At 63.0% G+C, this 26,968-nt stretch overlaps 1 protein-coding gene across 1 annotated transcript; it reads right to left on the reverse strand.

Annotated features, from left to right (window-relative positions):
- Positions 1-1,781: 1,781 nt before the first annotated feature.
- On the reverse strand, positions 1,782-25,193 carry SEMA3B (semaphorin 3B). The gene is made up of 17 exons (XM_077821256.1): positions 25,103-25,193; positions 19,221-19,378; positions 18,494-18,556; positions 12,650-12,769; positions 12,365-12,458; positions 11,644-11,763; positions 9,341-9,486; positions 8,810-8,924; positions 8,536-8,605; positions 7,907-8,051; positions 6,567-6,786; positions 5,871-5,962; positions 5,148-5,189; positions 4,203-4,360; positions 3,409-3,464; positions 2,863-3,002; positions 1,782-2,216 (listed from the first exon to the last, which is right to left on the reverse strand). The coding sequence occupies exons 1-17, from the start codon at positions 25,191-25,193 to the stop codon at positions 1,782-1,784; spliced, it is 2,265 nt and encodes a 754-aa protein (XP_077677382.1).
- Positions 25,194-26,968: the final 1,775 nt, after the last annotated feature.

The raw sequence follows: 26,968 nt of genomic DNA on the forward strand, positions 1-26,968 counted from the left end.
AGCAGGAGACTCAGGCTGGTAGGTTTTGAAGCTGCTACGCGACTGACATACCCACCCAAGGGCCAGATCCTTCAAGGTCTTTAGGAGCCTAACTTCCATTGACTACAACAGGAGTTAGGAGCCTAAATACCTCTGTAGATCTGGGCTGAAATTTGGTCCTTGGGGGAGAAGCCCTGTTTTGATGACCTTCAGCTGTGGCCACTGAGCCATGCACTCCATCCTGTGTGGGCATGGTCAGCCAGGGCTCAGGCTTCATGTCATAACATGCAGCTTGTACCTGGAGCATTTCGGTGACTGCTCTCCATGCGCTGGCTGTTCCCCGGGCCTCATGGCTGGGGGGAGGAGTGGGTACAGAGGTGAAGGGACTTGCCCAAGGTCCCCCGGCAGGGCAGTGGTGGAGCCCGGTCACCTGAAGCCCGCTGCGCTACCCAGCTGGCGAAAGGCACTGCATGGACGCAGCCTGGAGCTGAAATGCTTTGTCCCTAGCCAGGAGCAGCTGGGAAAGCCGCCTCCACCCACCCAGGGCAGCTCCCTCACCCGACCCCCCTCTTGGGCAAAAGCTGCTCTCCATCCCCAGACAGGCCTCAGGCTTCCGGTGGGGACACCCAACAAGGGAGGCCAGTTGCGATGGGCTCACCCGTTCAGCGCCAGCCACACAAACAGCCAGCAGCCAGAAATGGCCGCTGGACACTGCCAGAGCCGGGCTGAAAGTGCCTGGTCTGGACCCACATCCCACTTCCACAAGGCCTGCGGTTATTCCCATCTCACAGAGCCAGCTTTGGGATGGCGGCCATGGGGAAGCACTCTGTGGTTCAGGCCTCAGGGCCAGCTGGCTGCCCAGCGTGCCCCATGCTTCCCCAGGGGCCACGGATCAGTTCTCCCTGGGTTTGGGATCGGGCCAAAGACTTGGGGCATTGGCCACACAGCGACTCTCCCATTCCGCACCACTCTCCCCTCCTTCCCCCCACCCTGCAGGAAGCTGGAGCCTTCCTGGCCATATGGTTATCTCTCCTATGCTGCCTCATTGGGTGGGCACCCTGCCCCTACTTCTAATCAGGGAGTGTCCCAAGTGAGGGGAGAGGCTTGGGCTCTGATCTCCTGCCTGCTGCACCCCCCCTGCCCCCACTGCACCATGGGACCACATGCGCCCGTCCCAAAAGCCACCAGCCAGGCACGTGTCCATGTATCTAAGACCAGAACAGTGCCCCTCCATCCACTGGGGGCTGGGGTGCAGCCCGAGGCGGGTTTACATTCATCAGTAACAGTCTGTTAATAAATACAACAGTGGTCATGTCCCCAGGGGAGCCGGGGGAACCCAGGTACCGGCCTCCCTGCCCCCCAACGCACGCCAAACAGGGGTGTGTGGGGAGCTGTCTCTGGGAGGTTCCCGACTCCGGAGGGGGCTGGGTTAAAGGACGTTGGGCAGGGGCCGAGGGCCAATCGAACAAAAACAGTCCCATGCGGATTGATCTGCCTCACGGGGGACAATCCAGGCTGAGGCACGGCTGGATCCAGGAGGCCTCTTCAGTGTCTGGATGGCGCATGGCCCCTGCTCCTGTGGCACTGGCCTCCCAAAGCCTATGGTCTGAGGCCTGGGCCCCCCTCTCTGGTTGTGGGGCAGGCCCCGGGGGCTCCCCCACGCCTAGAGGGGAGAAGGTTGTCTCAAGGGCGCGGCCGCCCCCACCTAGCTACACATGGAGGGGACCCATGGCCGGCTCGGCTCGCCGGTCTCCCCCCTCCCCACCCCACCCTCCCCTGCCTCCTAGCAGGAGTCCGGCGGGTCACCAGGCGGCAGCACTGCGGGGTCCCCTCTCGGCGCGGGGCAGCTCGTGTGTGCGCCGCTTGCGGGCTTTTCGCGTCTCCTCCACATGCTTCCACTTGTGGGGCTTGGCCTGGATGCTCAGCGGGGAAGGCAGGGGCAGCTTCTTCTTGGGCTGATGGCTCATGCGGCCCCACAGCTGCTGGCAGACCTGGTCCATGGTGCTGAGGTTGGGGTGGTCCACCAGCTGCAGGAAATCCTGGTACCACAGCTTGCTGCTGGCTGGCTCGGCAGGTGCCTCCTCCCGGGCGCCAATCACCTCCAGCGAGAGGCGCAGGAGGGTCTGGGTGAAGCCGTGCTCCGTGGCCTGGCAGTGGTAAAGCCCGGTGTCCTTGCGTGCCACGCTGCGGAGGAGAATGCCCCGCTCCGTCTGCAGCACCCGCTCGTCCAGCTGCACCTGTGGGCCCGGGGAGACAAGGCAGGGCTGGAGCCAGGGGAGCAGGGCCGGCGCCAGGGCCAAAGTGCAGTGCCTCAGCGCACCACCCTGGCCTCCCAGGAGGGTCTGGGTAGCTTGGGGGCAGGGCTCGCTGCTAGCAGGCCATGGGCTGCGCCAGTGCTGCTGGGCAGGGATGGGCCGAGGGGGCATCAGGGCAAAGAGATGCCTGACATGTGCCGAGAGCGTGGTTCAAAGCTGGAGCTGACTCTGAGCTGGCACAGGGGAAGGATGGGTCCGGGCTGTTATTCCCGGTTCCCCCTGCTCAGGGCAGGGCCAGGCTGGACTGGGTGTCCTCACGCCAGGGAGGGATCAGGAGGGAAGAGTGAGGTGGTGGGGCCGGAGGGTCTATGCAGCCGGGAGGGGTCTGGCTGGCCATGCATCATGCATATGCAGCAGTGAGTGGGGTGGGAAGGGGCAGAGGATGGGAGTGGGGAGCTGGAGCCCAGCCAGGAGGGCACAGGGATCCAGGATCCTGGGGTATGATAGGTGCCAGCCTGTCTCTCTTGGCTCTGACCAGCCTGGGCACAGCCAGCCTGATGCCCCCATATTAATGCAGCACGTGGGTCAGGCCGAGCAGCCTGTCTCCTGGGGGTGAGGGGCCCTGTACCTCCTTCCTCGGGGTGTTGCTGGCTTTCTGGTAGGTCCACAGCACCCGGGCCTGCAGGGACTTGGGCACGCACTCCAGGAAGGCACTGCTGCCCTCCACCCCATACAGCTTCTTCTCCGGCACGCTGCTCCGGTGTGGATCTGCCGGGCACAGGCCACCGAGAGCGTGAGCACGGGAAAAACACGGGGGCAGCCAGGCCATGGGGCTGGCACAAACAAACGTGCCCGAGCCTTTGGGCCACGTGGCATGGAGCAGGCACAAGCGAATGCACCAGGGTGGATGGGACAGGAAGAGTGTGGCTGGCATGTGCCAGAGCCATGGGCCACGCAGTGGGCATAAACTAGCACCCCCCCAGGCGTCTGCGCTGAGGCCATGTCTCTTCATGTCAGGCATGTGAGCAGGGGGAGCGCCCCGCCCCACATCCTGCGGCACATGAGCGAGTGGCAGTGGTCCTGCCTGGGCACTTCTCTCTCTGGGAGGATGGGCACGCAGACGGGGGCTAAGGGCTGAGTTGGTACCCTGGGGGCAGAGAGCGGGCACACTGACCTCCAGAGCACAGCGTGTTGGGGTCCCCGTTCCGGACGTCCTGTCGTCGAAAACGCCTGTAGGGGGGAGCGGGGAGAGAGGTCAGGGTGGGGCACAGCAGGGGACGGACAGACGGACGGACATTTTCTGAGGAGCACAAGGGCTCTGGCAGCCTCTCCTAGTGCCTGGGGAGCAAGCCCCCTTCCCCCAGCACCCGCCAGGAGCACCCAACACCTGCTGGGCCCTGGGTGGGGAGCCCCACAGCTCTGCGACACGGGACCAGGGCGTCGCTCCTGTCAGTCCCTAACGAGGGGCTGTCGCTGTCCTGAACAGTCTGTTGGCGTGCTGACTGCTGGCAGCGCCAAGGTCCCTACCAGGCCCCCCATCACCCTAGCATCTGGGTGCCTCACGCTGTTTAATGTCGCTCCCCTCATACACCCCTGGGCAGCAGGGCAAGGCTCTTCTCCCCATTGTACAGATGGGGAAACTGAGGCCAAAGTCACCCTGGGAGCCTGTGGCACTGAACAGAGGTCTCCTGCCCCGGGCTGGATCTTACCGCTTCACCTAGCCCCAGGATAAGGCTGGCACAAGATCATCTCAGCGCCAACCCTACCCCAGATGTTACCCCAAGCCCTGCAGCGTGGTGGGGGGCTCTGATGCAGCCGGTACCCCCTGCATGCCTCTCCCCAGTCCCCCGACGTCCTCTCCGGTCCCATGACATCCTCCCCATGGCTCGGTGCTTCTAGGAGCAGCTAGGAAGTGATCTGAGCGAGGCGCCCCTGGGCCCCATGTGGCTGGAGTAGAAGGGGCCGTACCTCTTGGTGTTGGGCATGTAGCGGGTGCAGCTGGTGCCGTTCCAGGCGCAGTAGGGGTCTCTGGCCAGGCAGCACTCGGCACAGCCCTTGCCATAGATCCCGCAGCGGTGCAGGGGCAGCTGGGAGAGGGACGTCGGGGAGCCTACGTAGAGTTGTTGCTGTTGGAGAGGCAAGGCCAGACAGTTGGGGGCGGATCCAGCACCTGGGCGCATGCCAAGGCCCTGCATCCCCGCGAAAGTGCCCACACAGCACGTGGCCAGGATGTCACTGCCACCATGGGGCCTATGTCTAAGGAGGTGCCAGCCTGGGGAAAGGAGGGGAGAATCTTCCCCTGGGATGGGGCGGCCACAGTGCCCAGCCTCACTCACTGGATGCCCATGCCAGGGCATCTGGGGGGCATTCGGGTCAAGGCGGGTCAGGGCCAGCCCAGCTCTCCTGCAGGGGATGAGGCTGAGGGACAGCCGTCGAGACTGCAGCAAGGGCCCTGGCACAGTGCACCAGCTGGGGGAGGGGCAGACGGCTGCCCTGCCCAGCACCCACCCGCACTGGTTGTCCTGGACGTGTCACCAGGGCAACCCCAAGCTCTCCAAGTAACGGGCCGACACGTGGGTCGGTCTCCCTACACCTCCTCCAGCCCCTATACTCGGGACTACTTTTCCTCGGTCTCCGGTGGTGCAAGGACAACGCTGTGCCAGAATACGGCGCTAATCCCCAGCAGGCCCTACCCTTGTTATTACAATGGCTGGCTCTGGGGCACTGGGTGCGAGGGGCTGTACAGACACAGATGGGTACAGTGCCTGCCCTGGATCCAGCCACGGCTGGCACCCTAGCTCGGCTGGCACAGCACCACAGCCAGCACATCCCACAGCTGTTTCTCCCCCCCTGCCCCACATCTCTTCCCATCCAACCCTCTCAGATGCTGCCCGTGCCCACTGGGCTCCTCACCCGCTTGGACGAGATCTGCATGCTGGTGATGGGGGATGAATCCTGCCGAGACAAACAGAGCACAAAGCTCATTAAGGGGGAGCCCAGGCAGATTGGCATAGCCTGGTGCTTGGTACTTTGCCTGTCTGTCCAGACCATGCCCTGGGGGAGGTCTCACTGTACTTCTCTGGGGGGTGGTGTCAGCTCCATTGACCCGCTCCATGGACGAGGCGCCAAGAGGCCAAATGATGCACCCGAGAGCACAGAATGGTGGGACCGTGGATAGAACTCAGGAATCCTGGCTCCAGCTGTCGGGTCAGGCTGGCGATGCTGGGTTAACGTGGGTGGCAGGGGCACGGGCAGGGCTGCCTGTCCATGGCACCGCCGGCCCCACCCCACGTGGGCAGAGGGGGACGGGCCCATGTGGCAGGCACCCAGTCACACACCTTGCTGGGGGGAGGGGCTGGTTGTCACATGGCCACTGCTCCCCTGGGGCTGAGGCCCCCAGCTCATTAGTATGTGGCACCCGCCTTTAGCGCCTGGAAGAGGGAAGGGATACATGGAGGCAAAGTAGTTCCAGCCCATGGCTCAGGTTGCTCTTCGCCAGCTCTCAAGCACGGATGAGGGGTAGAAAGAGGGGTGAGGGGGCACAACTGTGCCAGCCTGCAACAAGACAGGTGTGTGGGGGGAGTGGAGGGGGGAAATCAGGCCCCCGGCACCTCCCTCCCCTGCCCACTGTCCTACCTTAAACACCTGCAGCTCCTCCAGCAGCAGCTCCTCCATGTTCTGCCAGCTCTCCTTGGGCACTGAGACCACCTTCAGCACCGTGCCAATATCTGCCGGGGGGGGGGGGGGAAAGGGGTGTCAGGGCATGGTAACATCCACAGCTGAGATGTCCCATCCCCGGGCAGCTCCCACACACTCACACCTGACTGGAAAGAGACGCAGGCCCAGGACCCCACTGCCCAGGGTTAGCCTCCCAGATCTGTACGTGGGCACCGAGAGAAGGGTGCCCTGACTGGCAAAGGTATTCCCAGGGAAGCGAAGGGGTCACAGTCATGGCTTAGCATGAGCAAGGACGGCAGAATCCCCTTCTTCTCAGCCCCCACAGCTCTCAGGCCGGGGCAGTATTGTTATCCCCATTTTACCGAGGGGAAACTGAGGCACAGAGCGGGAGAGGGACTCATCCAGCAGGCCAGTGCGAGGGCAGGGAACAGAATCCCAGTCACTGAGCCACTGTCGCTCCCCTATTTGTCCCTGCACTTAGCCACATGCCCAGCTCCCTGCGCTGCAGGAGGGCAGCGGAGGGCAGCCCTGGCGCTCACTGGGCATGTGTGGCACGGGCGGAACATTAGAGGTCCCGGGCTCCGCCCATGACAGCTCCAGGGAAATCTGGGGCTGGCAGGAGCGACCGGGCTCCGGGAGGGGCAGTGGGTGCACCTGTGCCAATGAAGAGGACGTCATAGTGCCCGTCGGCGGCCGTCACCCGGTCCACGGCGATGTGGGAGAAGGTGTAGTCCCCGCTGGTCTGCAGGAAGACGGGCCGCTGGCTGTGTGGCAGCACGGGGTTGGCCATGAGCGGGTGGTTGCGGGCGAACTGGATCACATCGTCGGGGAAATCTTTGGTGGAGCTGAAGGTGCCAAAGGTTTTGCTGGGGCACTGAGGGGGCAGAGAGTGGCGAGGTCAGCTGGGGAAAATGGGGGACGGGGCACTGGCCACTGCACATGAGACGCTGCTGCCCCTCACTCCCGACCCACAGCCCCCTGCCCTCCGAGCCCCGGGTTTCCCCCACAGCTCTGCCGGTGCCCCTCACCCCCGACCCACAGCCCCCTGCCCTCCGAGCCCCGGGTTTCCCCCACAGCTCTGCCGGTGCCCCTCACTCCCGACCCACAGCCCCCTGCCCTCCGAGCTCCGGGTTTCCCCCACAGCTCTGCCGGTGCCCCTCACCCCCGACCCACAGCCCCCTGCCCTCCGAGCTCCGGGTTTCCCCCACAGCTCTGCCGGTGCCCCTCACTCCCGACCCACAGCCCCCTGTCCTCCGAGCTCCGGGTTTCCCCCACAACTCTGCCGGTGCCCCTCACTCCCGACCCGCAGCCCCCTGCCCTCTCATCCCCGGGTTCCCCCCACAGCTTTGCCGGTGCCCCTCACTCCCGACCCACAGCCCCCTGCTCTTTGAGCCCCGGGTTTCCCCCACAGCTCTGCTGGTGCCCCTCACTCCGGACCCGCAGCCCCTGTGGCTCATCCTTTCCGGGCCCCTTGGTCAGAGCCAGCTCAGTCATTTCCCTTTGGGAGGCGTGGGGGGATGTTTTGGTCAATGAACCAGCTCTGTGCTGGGCATCGAGCGCCCATCCTACCCTCCCAGATCCACTGGTGCTGAGACTTGGCACAGCCCTTCCTGCAGGGCACCGACAGCCGCTGAGCCTTCCCCTCTGCCCAGGCCCCTCTCACAGCTGGCCACCCCTTGCCCCCACAGGCCTCTGGGCGGGGGCAGGACGGACTTTCCCCCCAGGTCAGGCTTGCAGAGCTGTGTGTGAGCGCCGAGGCACCAGGCCTCGTGCTCAGGTATAGGGGCCATGGGGCTCAAGGGGTCTAGGATGGGGGCAGGATGCAGGGCTGGAGGGGCAGGATGCAGGGCTGGAGGGGCAGGTATCAAGGGGCCGGGCAGCCACACAGCCCCGCTGAGGGATGACGCCGCGTGGGGGGGCCTGATCCCCACTGGCTGCAGGGGGAGCCCCGTGCCTCACGTCCCTCCCAGCCAGCTGGGGCCCGCAGCACGTACCATGCCCGGGCGAGGGTAGGGCACGCGGCCCTGGTACGACACCCACTGGTAGTTGGGCCCCTCCTTGTGAGCGAAGGGCCCCAGGAAGGCTCGGCGGATGTCGTGCATGTTGTACAGGCAGACGGCGGAGCCCCTAAACACTGAGCTGTGGGGAAAGCAACAGGCAAGGGCGTGAGGGGGGCATGGGGCACTGGAATCAAAAGGGCCTTGAGGTGGGGGAAGGGCAAGGGGCACAGGGAGAAGAGGGTCAGAGTGGGCATGGGGCTGGAGGGGAAGGATGAGGGGTCCCTGGCCCTGAGCGCCTCCCTACACCAGGCCCAGCTGCAGAACCTGTGGGTGCTCTGGTGAGGGGTCCATGGAGGGGCAGCGTGGAGCTGGCTGGGGGGATAGGCAAGCTGGGGCATGGGCGAGCTGGGGGGACAGATGCACTGTGGGGCTGGATGAACTGGCTGAGGGGGGCCCTGGGTGAGCAGAGGGGTCAGTTCGGAGCTGGCTGGCAGGAGAGCGAGCTAGGGGGACGCGTGGGGGGGCAGGCGCTCTGAGAAGTGGGGCAGGTGAGCTGGGGGGGGCCAGGTGATCTGGGGGGCTGGGCATTGGCAGGGGCAGGTATTGGGGGGGCCCCACTGTACCTGGAGGTGGAGAAGACGGCGTAGAGCAGGGGGTTCCGTGTGTCCCTCGTCCGCAGCAGGAAGACGTCACCTGTGAGTGTGGGTCACTGATCAAACCCGGGCCCCTGTTGCCCAGCCAGGGTGCACAGCAATACCTCCCCCGCCTGACGTGACCAGCCCCCCGCCACCACCACCAGCATGTAGCTTCCCCACACACCCCATCCCCGTCCGGGCACAGAGCGCCCCCCACCCCAGTCAGTGGCCCTGCAGCTGGCGCCCGCCCCACGCCGCTCACGGAGCTCGTCGAAGAAGGTGTCGCCCCCGTCGCTGCCTGGCACTGAACACACCAGCCTGGCCTTCAGGAACGTCGTCCACTTGTTCACCAGGCTCCGCCGCCCGCCCAGGTCGTTCTGTGGGGCCGGACAGACAGGCTGAGAGGGGGCCGGGCAGGGGGCATGCAGGGAGCTCCTGGCTCAGCAGGATGCCCGTCCCCAGAGAAACCCTCCACCCACCAGGACGTCCCGGGACATGACAGACGGTGGACTCCCCATCTCCGGGCCGGACCCGCCGCGGTGGCATGGGAGAGCACGACTGAGCTGTCCCCAGCGTGGGGCTCCTGGCAGCACAGCCGGGGAACGACCCCACCGGCCTGGCTGGCAGAGCTGCTGCCCAAATGCCAGGCAGGCTCGGCTCCAACCCCAGTGTCACTGCTGTGCAGGCGGAGCACAGATGGGGTGACACCCATCCCTCCCGGCCCCCCAGGGGTGCAGGGAAAGGGACCAGCCCCATTGTCCCAGCGGGGCTGGGTGGGCATGGGAGCACTCACCCTGCAGATCTGCCCGATGCGGGCGAAGCTGGCCTTGCCCAGCCCCTGCTGCCCCTCCACCGCCGTCTCACGGAAGAAGAAGTAGATCTTGTCGTCGTCCGGGTTCTCGCTTTCCGGGATCCAGAACACGTCCACGAACTTGGGCTCTGGGCATGGCAGAACCGGGGGAGGGAGGGAGGGTCAGGCAGGGCGAGCACCAGGCACCCATGCCATCCAGCACAGGCGATCAGGCAGAAAGTAGAGCGAGTAACGGCTGCACTCGGCCCAGTCGTGGCTGCCAGCGCTTTGCTACCCAACCTACGTGCCAACCCACACGGCGCAGTGCCCTACCCCTGGCCGACACAGGGGGAAACCGAGGTACAAAGAAGGGATGTTACCCAGTGAATCTGTGGCACGGCAAAGAATAGGATCCAGAAGTCCTGACACCCCGTCTCCACTGCTCTAACCATTACACACACTGCCCTCTCAGAGCAGGGAACAGGACCCAGGAGTCCTGACCCCTACTGCTCTAGCCCCCAGCTCTCCCTTCCCGAGAGGTGAAGCTAACAGCCTGAGTCTGAGCCAGGCCAGGGCCACGTGGGCTCTGCACTGCCAGGGGATCAGCCAGGCCCTGCCCTGATCGTCAGGGAGGACCCGCGGCCAGTGCCATGGGTGGGGTCTTTGCTGCCTGAAACTGGCTCGGCAGGGAATGGCACCTGGGGTCGGAGATGCAGCCCAGGTCCCCTGCCTGTCTGGGAGGGTTCGGGGGAGGCTGGAGGGCACCCACATGCTGCCCCCGCGGTACCTGCCCTGCCACAGGCAGCTCAGGGCTCCCCCAGTACCGCCCTCGCCCGTGCCACATCGGGGACCCACCCCGGCCAGCCAGACCAGCCTGTGATTGGGTACAACTGGCCGTGCTCAGCCCCCTGCCCCTGGAATGCGCAGCTGGGGGGCTCCCCATGCCCACGCAGCCAGACCGTCCCCTGCCCCAGCTCCATCACCCCACAAGTGCCCCCCACTCAAAGGGAGCCCTGCAGTCACACACCACTAGGTGGCAGTCTAGATCCACCAGCTCCCACAGGGAGAGTCAGCCCAGCCATGAGAGCGGGTCCAGGGCCAGAGAGAAGGAAGAGTGGGAACGGGGCAGACGGGTCATGCTCCTCAGTTCCGACCCGCAGTCCCCCAACCTCCTGCTAGCCCAGCCCCACCCCCCAGCTCTACCCCTGCTAGCCCAGCCCTGGGCTCTCCCCCCAACTCTGCTGGTGCCCCTCAGTCCCAACCCGCAGCCCCCTGTTATCCCAGCCCTGGGCTCCCTGCCACAGCTCTGCCTGGCAATTCCTGCACCCAGTCCAGCCCAGCTCTGGTGCCCTGGGAGGCAGAGCCTGGGGGTGCCAGGTCACTGCACTGTCTCAGGTTGATCTCGAGCCACTCCTAAGGGCTCTGCTATTCTTGGTGCTGCCCATTTCCAGGTGATGGCACCTTCTCGGCAGAACAGGGCTGGGGCAGAGCGTGGGCAGGGCCCATGGCAGCCCCAGCCTGGCAGTCCCCTCAGCCGCTGTCTGCAGGGATGGGGATGCTGGGGAAGAGCTGAGAGAGAATCCCAGGGCCAGGCATGGCCTGGGGAGGGGTGGGAATGAGGCCCCCCAAGGGTGAATGAGGCCAGAAGCTCTTGCAGGACTATGAGTTCATTATCCCAGCATGACAGATGGTGAGATTCAGAGGGCGGGTCAGCGAAATGCCAAAGGGGATGAGCAGAGCACGGCTGCCCACAGGATTAGGGCTGGGAAAGCTTCTTCACCAGCCCTGCCAGTGTCCCTCACTCCCACCCTGCAGCCCCTGCTATCCCAGCCTTGGGCTCCCCCACAGAGCCCTGCCGGTGCCCCTCAGCCTTTGGGAAATGACCCCCAATCAGGGGCATGCACAAGGGGGGACAAGCAGGGATACAGGGCCCCCAGTAATCAGGAGGAGCACAGAACACAAGCCTGTCCCCAAGTTCTGAAATCTCCCCCCAGAGACAGACACTCAGGGCCTGCCTCTGCCTCCCCCCTCATGTTGCTGTTCCCACCTGTGCCCAGTGACTGGCATGCTCAGATCTGGGAGCCTCCCCCGCCCACTTCGCAGGAGGCTGGGTCAGAGCAGGCCCTGGGACAGGGAGTGAAATTCACTAGGAGCTTGGCCGAGGCTGCCAAACTCACCACACTCAGGACGCGGCCCAGCATCCTCGAGCTGAGGGATCGGCCCCTGGGCAGCAACAGGATTATGTTCCTGGGGACCCACAAGGCCTGGCCTCACCCCCTAGACACCCCCTGAGCCCTGGCACTGACCGTTGAGCCAGCGGGAGTCGTGCTGCTCGGTGCGGATGGACGGGCGCAGCCCCAGGCTGCGGAAGATGGTGAAGTCGCGGCCCATCAGGTCGGTGGCCACCCCGGAATACAGCTCCTCCCCTGGGGCAGGGATCAGAGAGGTGGGGGGCATTAAACACGGGCTTGCCCAGCCCTTCCTGCCTACCTCACCACATCGGCAGGGGAAAGGCCGGGCGTCCTGCTTCTCAGACAGCCAAGGGATCCACTTCACCCCCCTCACCAGACATCACTGTTGGTGGTGGTGGGGAATTTACAGGGGCACCCCCGGGGGATTAGGAGGGTTAACAAGTGAATCCCCGGCTCCCACAGCCTGGGCCCTGCTCACTCCCCTCCCCCAGCTCAGTGGTGAGTTCAAGGCTCAGATTCCTCAGCAGGGACAGTCCCTGATGACCAACAGGGGCTCTTGTGTCCTGGCTCTGCACAGAACTGGCATCTCGCCCTCAGCACCCCGCCAGAGGGCACGAGCCAGCAGTGCCTGAGGCAGCCCAGCCTCTGCCCACAGGGGGCGCCGTGGAGAGCTGGGCAGGAGCGCTGGCTGTGGGGGGGAGCTCCTGGCTACTCCAGCCCCAGCATCTCCCAGTAGGGGGCGCTGTGGGGGAGGGGCAGGGGCAGGTGGCAGTCAGCAGGGCCCCGCAGACGATAAGGAGGCCTGCCCGTGCCGGCTCAGGGTCATGGCTCTTACCCACGAGCACCGAGGCGGCCACGTGCCGTGGGTCGTATGGGCTCTTCCCTTTGCCATCCTCCATGGCTGCAGGGTCCAGCTTAAAGACAGGCTCCTGGAGAGAAGGAATGAAGCACGTCAGCGATTGGGGGGAGGGCGGGTCTGGGGTCAGGCTGCTAACAGAACCCGCCCCGCCCCCCCCCGCAGGGCAGGTGGCGGGCAGGGGATGCCCTGGGGGTTGGGGCTGGGAGGGCGGCTCACACTTGTCCCTTAGCAGGGGTGCCGCCAGTGCCCGCCGGGCCCTACCTCCATGCGCTGGCCAACCTCCACGTAGGCGCAGGCGGGGTGGAAGGCACCCGTGCCGCAGGCGTACAGGTGGGTGCGGTTGTATAGGTGCAGGATCTTGATGAAGTTCATACACTCGGCCTGAAAGATACGGGGGCGGGGGGGCGGAGCGGGGGGTGAGTGGGGCGGGGCCTGGCAGGGGGCATGTCTCCTGCTGCACCCCTATAGCCGGCACCTTTGTCCAGCTCTCTATGGGCTCCCCGCTGTGGTGGCGGCTGCCCCGGATCCACAGCTCCCCCCACCCCCGCAGGGCTGAAACCAGAGCGACAGCCCCCTTGGGGTTTCTAGGTGGGTTTGGCCAACAACACGTCTGAGCCCAGGGCTCCAGCCGGCCCCCTGGCCCCTCTGCCCTGACCCCTGGAATGCAAAGTCCCAGCATTAGGATCCATGGCTAGGAGTTGGAGGCCAGTCAGTTTTAACGCCAGCTCCCTGCCTCGCCTCCGGGGCTGCCAGCATCCCTGGCCAACAGGATCTCATTGCAGCACGGCCCAAAGGCTGCTCAGCCCCCCATTCCCCTGCACTTGTCTCAGAAATACACTGAATTCCCAGCAGCCCCAGCCTCTCCTAGCAGGGGGCACTGTGGTGTGTGGGGCAGGAGCGCTGGCTGTGTGTGGGGTGCTCCCAGCCACTCCAGCCTTGGCCTCTCCCAGCAGAGGGCACTGTGGGGAGCAGGGCAGGAGCCCTGGCCATGGGGGGAGCTCCTAGCTATGCCAGCCCCAGCCTCTCCTAGCAGGGGGCACTGTGGTGTGTGGGGCAGGAGCGCTGGCTGTGGGGGAGGTCCCAGCTACTCCAGCCCCAGCCCCTCCCAGCAGGGGGCGCTGTGGGGGGGCAGGGAAGGAGCACTAGCTGTGGGGGAGCTCCTGCCCCACACAAGGAGCCCCCAGGCCAAGGCTTCCCACACGCTGACTCATATGCCAGGGCAGCTGGTGATGGGAATCCAGCCAGGTCCTTCCCCCCAGCAGTTGCCCTGAGCCATTGCAGGGGCAAAAGGATACAGGCCGGTCCCCGTCAGGCACCCTGGAGCTGCCCTCAGGGTAGTGGGACCCCTCCCGTATCCCTGCCCCTTTGGCCGGGGCAGTGATTCCCTGTTCCCAGGTGTGTGGACAGGGACGTTCCATCCCAGCCCTGAGTCACCTAGACCCAGTGCCTGGTGAGCGGCAGGGCCTGCCTGTCTGGAGTTGCAATCTCAGGAGGGGCTGCCCCGGCCGGGGTGTGACCCGGACCCCCGCTAGCCAGGCCAGTGGGCTGGGGAGAAGGGCACCCCAAGAGCAGCGGCACTGCTCCTGGAGCCGGGGGAAGGGGTGCTGCCCCAGCCCCTGCCGCTTGGCTAATAGCTGCAGGCGGGTCAGATCAGGGCACCAGGCCGTGGCGCAGATGGTACCACCCAGGGCCTGGACACGCATGTCTGAGCCTCTGCTCATTGCTACTTATCATGGCCCTGTTGGTGCTGTGGGCAGGGCCAGAGTGCCAGGAGAGGGTGCTGCCGGGGGATCCTCTAATCTCTAATTAGTAACACTAATGAGAACCCAAAGGAAGGGAATGGCCGGGCCGGGCACCCCCACCCCGCACTTCCAGCCTGGAGCTGAGCTGATATTGCAGTCCTAGACCCCATCCCTGCTGTCCCCCATCTTGGGCAGTGTCCTTAGTCCTGACCTGCAGCCCCCTGCTTGCTTTGCCCTGGGATCTGCCGACAGCTCTGCTGATGCCCCTCCTCAATCCTGACCCGCAGTCCCTGGCTGCCCCCACAGTCCTACCGGTGCCCCTCACTCCCGACCCAGAGCCCCTGCTATCCCAGCCCTGGGCTCCCCCCAACTCTGTTGGTGCCCCTCCTCAATCCCGATCTGCAGTCCCTGCTAGCCCAGCCCCTGGTTCCCTCCCCACCTCTGTTGGTGCTCCTCACTCCCGACCCACAGCAGCCCTGGCTATCCCCAGCTGCCTGGTGTGTGTGTATGAGAGAGAGAGAGCTGGATCTGGCCCAAGGGACCCTGGCATGAGAGGGCAGAGCCGACCGGGAACAGGAGCACTTGCAAGGCTACTTCTGCCCAGTGTCTCCCCTAGGGGCAGCGGCTGGGTAAACAGTGGGGTCAGGGGGGGCCCCTCAGTGCCCCCAGACAGATAAACAGGCCTCAGGCTGCTTGTTTGCTGCCTTTCGCCCCAATGCAGGAGCCGGGCTCAGGGCTGCTGGCAGGAAACCAGATTGGAGCGAAGCTGCCACAGCCGTGTCCAGCCAGACCAGTATGCCGTGCAGCACTGCCCTGCCCCTCCTGCCACCTGCCTGGCCCCCTCTGCCACCCACCTCCAGCCCCGTCCTGGCCCTTCCTGCCACCCGCCCCCAGTCTCGCCCTGGCCGGCCCCCTCCTGCCACCTGCCCCAAGCCCCGCCCAGACAACCTCCTGCCACCCGCCCAGCCCCCTCCTGCCACCTGCCCCCAGCCCCGCCCTGCTCGGGTCCCTCCTGCTGCCTGCCCCCTCCTGCCCTGCCAGGGTCCTTCCTGCCACCTGCCCCCATCCCTGCCCTGCCCCCTCTTCCCACCCTCCCCCATCCCCACCCTGCCCAGCCCCTTCCTGCTGCCTGCCCCCAGCCTGGCCCTGCCTGGGCCCCTCCTGCCACCTGCCCTGCCTGCCCTCTCCCACCCTCTGTGACTTCACACTCTTTCTGATGATTTTATAAAAATATACTAATGTGTGAATATAATGCAACTGGAACACGCTTCATGCAAAAGGTCTCTTGTAAGGTATCATTACAAAGCTTATAATCTCCTGAGTGTGCTCATCCTATTTGTACAAATGTATCACTCTTGTATCTGAAACTAGAAATATGAAGTATAACTCTGAGGGCCTATTGTAGTTATGCAAAGTGTGGGCCATTAATGGTGGCTCGGAATCTTGATGGCTCCCATCAACCAGGACAAGTGACTGTGGGTGGCTCTGTTTGCATACAGGCCTTCCTGTGAGTCAGGCTGGGAGGAATGAAGAGTTAAGTCTTACAGTGACATGTGATCATGTCACCTGAACTGGGATCCATCTTTAACCTGGTGCTTTTCCATTTAGAAGGAGGGGTGGGATCCCAGAGAGGGACAAAGGATTCCCGCCTTGTGCAAAAGCTATATAAGGGGGTGGAACAGAAAAAAGGGGGCTGCAATCATGAGGAATCCCGTAGCTACCACCTGAGCTGGAACAAGGGCTGCACCAGGGGAAAGGATTGTGCCCAGCCTAGGAAGGCATCCAGCCTGTGATAGAAACTTATTGAAACATCTCTGAGGGTGAGATTTTATCTGTATTCAGTTTTCTTACTGTATTAGGCATAGATTTGCGTGCTTTATTTTATTCTGTTTGGTAATTTACTTTGTTCTGTCTGTCATTACTTGGAACCACGTAAATCCTACTTTTTATATTTAATAAAATCGCTTTTTACTTATTAATCCAGAGTAGGTATGAATACCGGGGAGGGGGTGGGGGGGAAGGGGAGGGCAAACAGCTGTGCATATCTCTCTCTCAGTGTTATAGAGGGCGAACAATTGAGGAGTTTACCCTGTATAAGCTCTATACAGAGTAAAACGGATTTATTTGGGGTTTGGACCCCATTGGGAGCTGGGCATCTGAGTGCTGGAGACAGAAACACTTCTTAAGCTGTTTTCAGTTAAGCCTGCAGCTTGTGGGACGTGGTTCAGACCTGGGTCTGTGTTTGCAGCAGGCTAGCGGGTCTGGCTCAAACCAGGCAGGGTTCTGCAGTCCCAAGCTGACAGGGAAAACGGGCTCAGAAGTAGTCTCAGCACATCAGCTGGCAGCCCCAAAGGGGTTTCTGTGATCCAACCCATCACAGTAGGGAAATATTATCCCCATTTCACAGTGGGGAAGCTGAGGCCCAGAGCGAGGCAGTGCCTAGCCCAAGATCCCTGGGAGAAGGCCAGGCTGCAAAAACTCCTTGCTCCTCTTCACCTCCAGGCTCAACACAGAGATGGCCGTCCCCCTCCCCATCCATCCAGAGGACCCCCCATCCTGCCTGCACAATGCCACTAGGCATTCCAGAGTGCACTGGGGCAGAAAAACAAAAAGCATCCCTTGGGGAGTGCCTGGGGCTGTGACCCACAACCCCCCCCAGGTGGGGGACCCTCAACCCAGCGCATCTGCTCTGAACGCCACCCACGCCCCAGCCCGGCAGACAGGCCCAGCACTTGCCCAGCCAGGCAAACAATCGGCCCTTGTGTCTCCCAGCCACTTGATTGATGAAGGGGAGGCCGGAGGGGCAGCACCCATCAGTAGCTTCTACTGGGGCCTCGGGGCGGGTCCTTGGATCCCCTCCCCCTCTGCTGGGCACGGCCAAGGCTCTGAAGAATAAAGGTCATGCTGGAAAGTGGCAGGCGGGTGTCTGGCTGGGAAGGGGTTAAACGCTCAATAAACAGTCACTGGGGCACCCCCCTACCCACTCCATGGGAGCTTGGCCTCCAACTGCCGTGGGGCTGGGATTTCATCCAGCATCTTCTCAGCTGCCTGGATCAGCCTCCCTCTGTCCTGCCTCTGGCTTCCCTGGACCTGATCCTGTCTGGGGCCGATCCAGCCTGGGCCCAGCCTTGCAGCAATCGGCCCCCGGGGGATCCCTCAGCTCAGGGGGACTCAGTACCCATGACATGTCCTGCAGCCTGCTGACTGCTCACTGCTGCCCCCCTGCATCACTGCACTGATACCCCCCTTGGCCGGGACTACTACTGGCAGCCCAGCCCCTGGACAGTTCCCAGCAGCCTGCCAGGATGTTACCTCCCCCCGCAGCCCAGGGGGCTCCCTGAAGAGACCCTAGGCTCCCAGCGAGTGCTGTACCTCCCCGCACCCCCTGCAGGCCCCATTGCTGTGTGCCAGCAGCTCTGGGAACTCCTCCACTACCTGAGCCAGGGGCAAGTCCCCCCGGTGGCCAGGCCTAGTCTATCTCCAGGGAGGACAGCGGCCTGGTCAGAGTGGGGCAAGGTCCCCGGATGGCATGGCCTACACTGCCCAATAGGAGTGGAGGGGCTGGCGGGCAGCCTCTGGCTTGGCCCTCCAGGTGCCACAGCGAGGGACAGGGAAAGATCCCTTTTGCCCCACAGGGGCTCACCCCTGCCCAATAGGGATCAAGAGCCTCCCTCTGTGGGGATCAATGGAGCGGGGGGCCGTGTCACTCCCAGTCTCACAGAGGCCCCTCCCGAAAGCACACTGGCTGGGCCACTTTGGGTGCCTTGGCATCGCCCAATCCTTGGGGCCCCTCACCGTTGGGGCTGTCAGAACCGTTGGGGGCAGTGGCCTCAGCCTGGGGCAGCCTGCTCACCCCACGCTGTCCCCATGCCCCTGAGCCAGCTCCCTGCGAGTCAAATGTGGTCTCACTCCAGCCTGTTGCGGGACCCCAGGCGGCCTGTGGCGGGACCCCAGGCGGCCTGTGGCCAGGAGGTCTGGGCTCCGCGAGGCCCCACGCCCTGCCTTGGAGCAGGGGAGATACGAACAGGGCGTCCCATCTTCACTGAACAGGGGGCAAATCCCAAACTCCGCACGTCTGACTCCCCCAACACACTTGACTCCCATGGGGCAGTGCTGGGCTGGGCTGCCCACTCTCCGCACTGGGCACCATGCAGACCAGGCCAGGGGAGGGCAGTTGGGGCAGGGCTCCATTGCTGCAATGAGACACTTTGAGGAGCCGCTCCAAGGTGCCCAATGCAAAGGCCAGGCTAGAAACCCCTGAAGGGCATGTGGTCTGGCAATCCCTGCAAAGCCAGGACGGGGGCTCCAGGTTCAGTGGGGGAGCCTGCCCATCCCCCGAGCTTAGCCTGGCCGAAGCACATACGTTGATGTCTTTGCCGGCCCAGTTGCATTCCTCCCTCCACTCCACAGGCGCCGGCCAGTAGATCTGTGGGAAGAGAGTGGGACAGGTCAGGGGGAGGTATCTCCCTCTTCCCCCATGAGCTCCTCAATACCAGCCCACAGCCCCCTGCCAGCCCAGCCCCAAGTTCCTGCATGAACTGTGGTGCTGGGCTCGGGAGCTTGGCCTGCAAAGCATGAGGCTGAGACCCTCCCAACTCAGTTCACACTAGGAATGGAGGGGCAGCGTCCCTGGAGGTGGAAGAAGGACCCTGCTCTGACAGTGCACCCCACCATGCCCCATGCAGAGGGGCTCCCAATTTCCCTCTCTGTCCCGTGCCCTGAGACAGCAGCAGCCAGAGCTGCCTGGGGACGTGGCTCGAATGTGCCAGCCCTCCATGCCGCTTTGAGCAGGGCCGCGCCTGCCCAGCTGAGCACCAGCATGCTCGAGACATGCAATGCAAGCCACACGGTGCCCTGGGAGCAGAGGCTACTCCAGCAGTTGTGGCGGGGAGGCAGGATCCCAGGAACAGAGGCATCAGCTCATCCCCCCTGTGGCGTTCCAGCCGGCCGGTTGGTCCAGCGATTTCACGGGGGAGTCGAGGCGGCTGGAATGCTGGCAATGTTGCCTCCCGAGCGGGCGCCTCTGCTCACTGCCCCTCCCCCCGGTGGGTGCCCAGATTCCCCCTCCCTCTGCTGTGCAGCCCTGTCACCTTCTTGTCCTGCTTGCTGATGTTGTCCAGGCTCAGGGAGGCCAGGTAGTTCTTGCCACCCACGAAGAGCCGGCCCCGCTCCTCATCCAGGAGCAGCGCCTCGTAGCAGCAGGAGCGCTCTAGCCCATAGGTGCGCAGCCCATGGCGTGCTTTTAACTCTGCGGGGAGACATGGGGGCTGGGATCAGGCCGGCTCCACCCCGCCCCGGCTCTCAGCTTCTTTCAGGGATCAGAGGCCAAGGGAATGGAATGCAAAGTCCCTGGGCCTGGGTCCTCAAAGGTATTTCGATTCCCACCCTCCCATGGGAGTTAAGCACCTCTGTGGATCTGGGCCTTGGAGATGGCCAGTGTCAGGGATGGGCAGCGCAGGCCCAGAGAACCGCGCCGCTCCAAGCCCCAGTCATCTGGTTCCTGGCACCCACTGCACAGGACCTGCCCTGGGTGCCACCACGGTCAGTTTTGGACAGCGCTCGGGGCCCGATTCTTCAGAGCAGGGCAGCCAGTGTGCCCCCACGGGCACCGCCCCTCCGAGAGCTGGGCCACCGGGGGTGCGTCTCCGCGGCAGTGACAGAGCCGCAAGGTGGCTGGCTTGGGCTGTGGGGCTGGAAAATTGCTGTGTAGGCGTTTGGGCTGGGGCTGGAGCCCGGGCTCTGGGACTCCACCAGGGGGGTGCGTCTCAGAAACTGGGCTCTAGCTGGAGCCTGAATGTCTACGCTTTGAGCCCTGCGAACCTGAGCCAGCTGATCTGGGCTCTCAGTTATTGCAGTGTAGACATATCCAAGGACACTGTCACAGGTGGGAAAAGAACCCAGGAATCCTGACTGCCAGTCCCCTGCTTTAACCACAAGACACCACTGCCCTCCCAGAGCCAGGGATAGAACCAAGGAGTCCTCCCAACCCCCTTTCACCCCCCGTGCTCTAACCACTAGACCCCACTCCCTTTCCAGAGGGCAGACCCAACAACACTCATGTCAGTGGCACCCCGAGGGTTAATGTTTCCCATTTAGCCCCCACCCCCCTTCTCTGTAGGATCTCATACCGCAGGCTGTATGCAGCTCAGGCATGCCGGGGCTGGCAGCGTCTGCAGGTCGGCCCCACAGCCCTGGAACTGTGCTTAGCCCAGGCCAGAGGCAGCACTGAAGAGGTTAATACAGAGGCTGGAGCCCTGGGTTAGGGAGTACAGGGCCAGGCCAGCTACCTCCTGGCAGGGTTAAATGCCAGGGAAGGCAGAGGCTGTGGAATCAGCCCTGGATCCGATCCGAGCACTGCGAACGCTGGCACTGCTGTCCTGCAAAGGCTCCTACAGAAGGAATTAACCCTTCAGGGCCAGGTGCCCCACAAGTGATGCTGCATGGCGTCAGGATGCCCAGGGACCACGGCACTGGTGAGAGGGCTCCCCTGCCCAGCACAGTGCGGTGCCTTAGGGGGACGGTTAGAGGCCCCATTGTGCCAGACCCAGAGTGAGAGAGAGTCCCCAGCGCTCACAATCTAAATAGGCCAGGGAGGAGAAACTGAAGCACCCAGCGGGACTGGGCACCAGTGGCTCTGAATGTACTGGGCACCCCAGCACAGAGAGCCCCCAGATCCCGGGGGGGCAGGGCAGTCAGCTGGATGCCATCATCCCAGAAGATGGGCTGTGGCAGCTGTGCACCCCACAGACCTGCTCAGCCTGCCCTGGCTGGGGCAATCTAGGAGGTGGGCAGAGGGTGCGTGGGAGCGAAGGGGGTGCCGAGGGGCTGCTGCTTCCCTCTGCACCCCTGGCCTGTCCCTGGATCCGCTGTCCTGGCGCCCCCTCCCCGCATCAGCTTCACCCTGTCAGTGGCGGCACAGCACAACAGGCTGTTCCTCAGAGAAAAGGCCCTTTCTCTGCCCCACGGTGCCTGATCTGCTGACCACAGCGGGAACAAACGGGTCATTGTGGGGAGGCGGGGGAGAGCAGCTCGCAGGGGACAGGCCGCCTGGGCCAGAAGCGCCTGCAAGGACCACGCAGCGCAGCACGGCTCAGGGGCCAGAGCCCAGCCAGGTCTCTGCCCCTTCCCCCACAGAGCCAGCTCACCCCCTCTCTGCCCCTTCCCCACTGCTCCCAGCCCCCCCTTTCCCCCTCCCCCACTGAGCCAGCTCACCCGATATCCCCCTCCCCTGCAGCATTAGCCCATCCCCTCCCACACTGCTCCCTGCCCCCTCCCCCGCTGCCAGGCCACCCCTTCCTGCCTCCTCCCCCACCGTGCCAGCACATCCCTCTCTGTGCTCTGACCCCTTCCTGCTGCGGCACCAGCCAGGCCTTGCCTGCACCCCCCGACAGCCTCCCCTGTTGTCCAGGTCCCTGGAGCCAGCCTAAGGAGGGAAGGGCTCAATGCGGTGGGGGGGGTGGGGGGAAGGGCCACACAGGGAGGAGCCTGTGTCGAGGACCCCACTGCCTCTTGTGGCGATCTTTTTGCACAAGGCTGGCAGGTTCCTGCTGCTGCCAGGACACGAGGGGACAATCGCCCGCCTGCCCCACGGCTTCCCAGTGCTAACTGGCCAGGAGAGCGAAGCCAGGCTGGTGAGTTTCACGTTCCTCTCTAGTCAGTATCACCGGGAGGGGCTACAAGCTATCCCCAGTCTCTGGAGCTGGGGGCTAATAGAGAGCTGCTGGTTAGGCATGGACTCGCACTGCCCTGGCTGCCCGCTGGCTAGCCCAGCTAGGTCTCCTCCGGTGGGGTACACAGCCCCAGCTCCAAGTATGAGGGACCCTCAGCCTGGCAGCCGTGGCCCCTGTCCAGCAGCAGGACACCTGGGAGCAAGGTACTGCTGCTCCCCGAGCTGGGCCCACTTCTGAAGTGGGGATGGGGGCGGGGGTCCAATCAGGGGGTCAGTGACATGCTGCTGAAACCAGATGTGAAAGTAACACAGCAGATACAGGAACTGGAAGCAAACACACTTCAGTGGGACTGGGGACACTGATGACACTGACAGCCAGCGCTCCTGCCCCATGTCCCACAGCGCCCCCTGCTGGGAGAGGCTGGGGCTGGAGAAGCCAGGAGCTCCCCCCTGACAGCCAGTGCTCCGGTCCCCCTCCCTGCAGAGCCCCCGACTGAGAGAGGCTGGGGCTGGAGAAACCAGGAGGTCCCCCACATCTTACAGCGAACCCTTCCCCGTCCCATGCCGGCCATTTCCCCTTTGGTTCAATCCCGCCTGACACCGGCTGCTCAGGGACTTGACCGGGAGCATTCAAGGACTGGCATCACGTGAGGTAACCTGGCAACCTCACGCTGCTGCTTAGCAACTATTCTGGAAACTGCTCAAAAGGCCCCCCCGCCCCACATACCTCTTTAATGAGTTTCTGGCTGATGGACAAATTAGAGGAAAGGGCAAAGGCCTCCCGGAGGCCTCCGCTCTCAGCCCAGCAGCGCCCTGCTACCGATCGCCCCAGCCACCTCATCTCCCAGGAGGGAGGACACAGAGCCGTGTTTTGAGCCGCACCCCAGTTCCTGTGTGCCGCGCTGGCCGTGGGAAGGGACCAGAACTGGACCGATCTGCCCACTGGCAGGGTACCCTGGGACGAGAGGCACTCCCTGGTGCAATGGCCTCATGTCATGCTCCCTGGCAGCCCCCAGAGCCGGGGGGGAGGGCGGAAAGAGAGTCAGAGTAGTCTCCGAAGGCACGAGAGCCCGCACCGGCCCCTGAGGGCAGGAGGCACCTCAGTGCTGAGGCCGCAAGCAGCGAGCAGGCCTCTTGGCACGCTGTGTGTGGGATCAGCGTTGAGGCCAGGCACTGCTGCAGCCCGGCCCATTGCCATGTCCAAGCTCCTGCCATGCCTAAGCTCCTGGCGGAGCCGGGGTCAGCGCTCATTGGGCAGCAAGAGGCTGTCAGGAGCTGTGCCGGGGGCGGGGGGGGGGGGGGGGGACACGGGGGTGCGTGGGGGGCGGGCTGCACGGCTTCCACTCATTCCACAGCATCACCCCTGTGAAGGCCCTTTCTTCCCGCTGCTGAGAGGGGCCAGCTCCAGCCCTCCAGGCCCCTCTCCAGAGAGCTGGAGCAGCAGGGCCAGCCCTACCCCCACCTTCCCCAGGGTGGGTCCTGTAAGGAGCAAGAGGGGAAGGTGTCTCCACCCCACAGTTGCTCCTTGGGTTTGAGGCTTCCAGCAAGGGGACAAGGCTGCCTAAAGGGTAGGGGCTGGGGGACACCTGCCACCTCCCACCCCCGAACCCATGTCACATGTTCATTAACACCTGGGAAATGCCAGGGGTCACTCACACCCTAAGGTGAACTGGAGAGCAACGGCTCAGGGCTGCATTTCCCAAACCTGGGGCCAGCCAGTCCCCCTGCTCTAGGGCCAGATCAGAACTGGGGACCTGGAGATGAAAAGTTCCAGATTTCCTCCTCGAACCAGCCAGCTCCCCTGAGACATACACATGTCCCAGCAGCGCAGGGCGTACAGGCTGGGCTGGGGGTAACCACCTTTCCTCTTGCTTTGAAAATGTAACTTTGAGACCTTCTGAAGATGGGGCAATCACAGGCTGTAGTCTGGGAAAAGGGGGAAGGTTCACATCTCCTTGAGCTGAAATCCCACCTGAGGATCTGTGGGGGGGGGGGGTAGGGGGAGGGAGGTGACCCAAGTTATAGCCCTGCTCCCACTACCAGATGGGAAGGCAGCTGCTCCCCCAGCAACATCAACCATCCACAATGAATGGGGTGAGCCAGCCCCCCGCACAATGGGGAGTCCGGCCAGGCTGCAGACATCCAGCTCCCGGGCTGGCCTGCAGCACTGATGCGGTTCACCCCTGCGGGGACAGAGTGCCGTGGATGACGTTGCTGCTTGCCCGTGGGCATTCCCAGGCCACCAAGCGGGATGCAGCATCTCTGCGCCCCATGCTTTCTCTGCAGCATCAGGTGGAGCCCAAGGCCCAGGTGTGGAGCTGCCCCAGTGTCAGCCTGGCAGGGGCGAAGGGCACAACACACTGATGGACAGCCTGGCATGGCTGTAATAAGAATTCATCACAAGCCCCCACCTGCCCCTCAGGTTGGGCACAGCATTTGCCTCGTGTAGGCTGGCTCTGATCCTAGCGAGAACCCCACAAGAAAAGCCCTCCTGGTGCCATACACGGCCCAGCCCAAAGCCCCATAATCCCTCCCAGAACTCTGTCCCCTGGGGGTCACCCAGAGCCGGGGCACCCCCATAAACTGCAGCCAAGCCCTGGGGGCCGGATCCCCAGCTGGCACCGACCGGCACAGCTCTGCTGAAGTCACTTTACAGTCACCCCTGACTCCAGCCTGCTGGGGATCTAGCTCCTGAGGCTGCTGCTAGGAATCCAGCCTGAATACTGATCATCAGAGCCTATGCCAATGCCACTCCCTAATGCCACCCCTCATGCTGCAGGGCATGGCGGGACAACTATGGGAGGGCAGCTTTCATTTCCAGGAAAATCCACCTTCTTCTGTCTCGGTCTCTGGGACTGGAGGCTTTAATGTACCGTATTCCCCGAACGCGGAGCCAGAACCTGATCCTAGATACCCCTGCTGATGCAGGATTTGCATCGCTGACGCAACCGAGATCAGAATCCGGCCTGGACTCCTCGGCAGTCAGTGGAGAAACTGGATTTATGCCAGCGGCAGCTGATGGCAGAAACCGTCCTGCGGGGATCTGTCATTCATTGCCGTGTCCCGTATTGTTTAACTTGGGTGCACGGTTCTGGATACAGCTTGGATAAGGGATGCCATACGGGTTCAGCGTGACTGCCCATCTAACAGGGCGTGGGGAGGCACAGCCCCCAGAGATACCTACAGATCCAACCGGGTCATTCACACCCCCGAGGCCTGGTGGCAGGATGGGGATCCCACAGATTCGCGTGCTCCGGCCAGGACCTCTTGTCCCAGACATCGCCTGGGCCGCACTGTGCTTACCTTGGAAGGACAGTCTGAGCCTGGGGTGGGGGCCCGCCATCCTGCCCCATCCGCCCAGGATCCAGAGCAGCAGCAGCAGCGCGTGGATCATGGTCACTCTTCCAGCTCCTCCGCAGGCTGGACTCTGAGCCTCAGACAGCTGGAAAGGCAGAGGCGCGAGGGAGACAGTGAGCTCAGATTACAGCCCCCTCCCCAAGGCGTGGGGGGGAGGGTGATTTTAGAGTCCGCCTCAGGGGAGGAGGAATGACCCTTGGCAAGACACACATTCCTCCTGCTCTCCCTGGAGTGGGGCAGGTGGCTGGGAGGGACTTGGGCCAGATCCGTCCAACCCTTGCAGTGGGAGGACCCCACCAAAGCCAGCAGCTGGAGGGGTCTCTGCTCCGGATGAGGGGCTGAGACGGAGACTCGCTCACCCTGCACCTTGCACAGCTGTTTATGCCCGTGCCAGCCCCTCTCTGATCTGGGCGCATTGGCACTTGCTTGGTAAACAACAGGTGGGTCAGATCTGGCCCATGTGGCCTCCTGGCAGGATCTGCATCTGGCCTGCTGAGAATTGCCACATCTGGGCCGGGAGCCCCCCTTGGGTTCTGCACATCTGGAGCCCAGCAGAGCTGGGCTTGTGCTGACCTGACAGCCGAGCGCTAGGGCCAGGCAGGGATTTTGTGACTCATTGTGTTTTGTCAGAAGATGCCGATTCATTGAAACTGGAACTGTCCCTGAAGCAGGGCGGGGCTCGGCCAATCTCCCAGCTTGGAAAAAAGTTTCAAACTTGCCATCGGGTTGTTTTGACAGTTTTGAAATGAAAAATTCCAATTTGCTGGTTCAAAGCCACTTTTCCTTTCTAAATTGAAGCAAACTAGACTAAAAACAAAGATTAAAAAAAAGTGGAAATCACAGAATCACAGGAATGAAGGGGTGGAGGGGACCTCGAGAAGCCATCAACTCCAGCCCCCTGAGCTGAGGCAGGATCAAGTCACCTTAGACCAGCCCTGACGGGGGTTTGTCTGACCTGTTCTTAAAACCCTTCGGTAACAGGGATTCCACAACCCCCCTTGGAGGCTTGTTCCAGAGCTGAACTATTGGGAGAGTTCAACAGTTTTTCCTAATATCGAACCTAAATCGCACTTGCTGCAGCTTAAGCCCATTGCTTCTTGTCCTACTGTCAGTGGACATGGAGAACAATCTATCCGCATCCTCCTTATCACAGCCCTTAATGTACTGGAAGACGATTACCAGGTTCCCCCTCCAGCTTCTTTTCTCAAGACTAAACATGCCCAGTTTTCTTAACCTTTCCTCACAGGTCAGGTTTTCTAAACCATTGATCGTTTTTGTTACTCTCCTGTGGGCCCGGAACTGGACACAGCACTCCCGCTGGGGCCTCACCAGTGCCAAGCGGAGAGGGACAAGGAAATATTTTAAAAGGAAACATTTCGATTGACCCAAAACAAAAAAGTGTTTCAATTTGCAAATTTTTCCAAGATTTCCACTTTTCCTCCTCACTCGAGTTGGGAGAAAAATATGAACTCTCAAAACTATTTGAGGGTTGAGGAAACTGCTTCCTGGCCAGCTGCTGTGAACCCCCGTCACGAAGATCAGCTCAGTTACAACGGAGCAACTAGCGAGGCAGTGCCACCCAGTGGGCAGAGCAGTAGGCAAGGGGTCAGGACACCTGGGTTCTAATCCCAGCTCTACCACTGACCTACTGTGAGAGCCCTGGCAACTCACTTCAGCTCCTACCCCTCAGCTGATTTGGTGGTATGCTCTTTGGCCAGGCACAGTCGCTCATGACCCATTTGCACAGCACCTAACACAACAGGACCAAATTGCAATTGGGGATTAATGTAGCAGCACTGAGAACTCCAGTGC

Source organism: Eretmochelys imbricata, chromosome 7 (genome assembly GCF_965152235.1).
Source record: "Eretmochelys imbricata isolate rEreImb1 chromosome 7, rEreImb1.hap1, whole genome shotgun sequence".
NCBI lineage: Eukaryota > Metazoa > Chordata > Testudines > Cheloniidae > Eretmochelys > Eretmochelys imbricata.

Coding starts and splice junctions, on each gene's coding strand:
- SEMA3B (XM_077821256.1), bottom strand. CDS start 25,193: ATGATCCACGCGCTGCTGCTGCTGCTCTGGATCCTGGGCGGATGGGGC. Junction 12,770..18,493: donor GGGCCGGCAAAGACATCAAC/GTATGTGCTTCG, acceptor CGTATCTTTCAG/GCCGAGTGTATGAACTTCAT. Junction 6,787..7,906: donor CCTACCCTCGCCCGGGCATG/GTACGTGCTGCG, acceptor CTGCCCCCTCAG/TGCCCCAGCAAAACCTTTGG.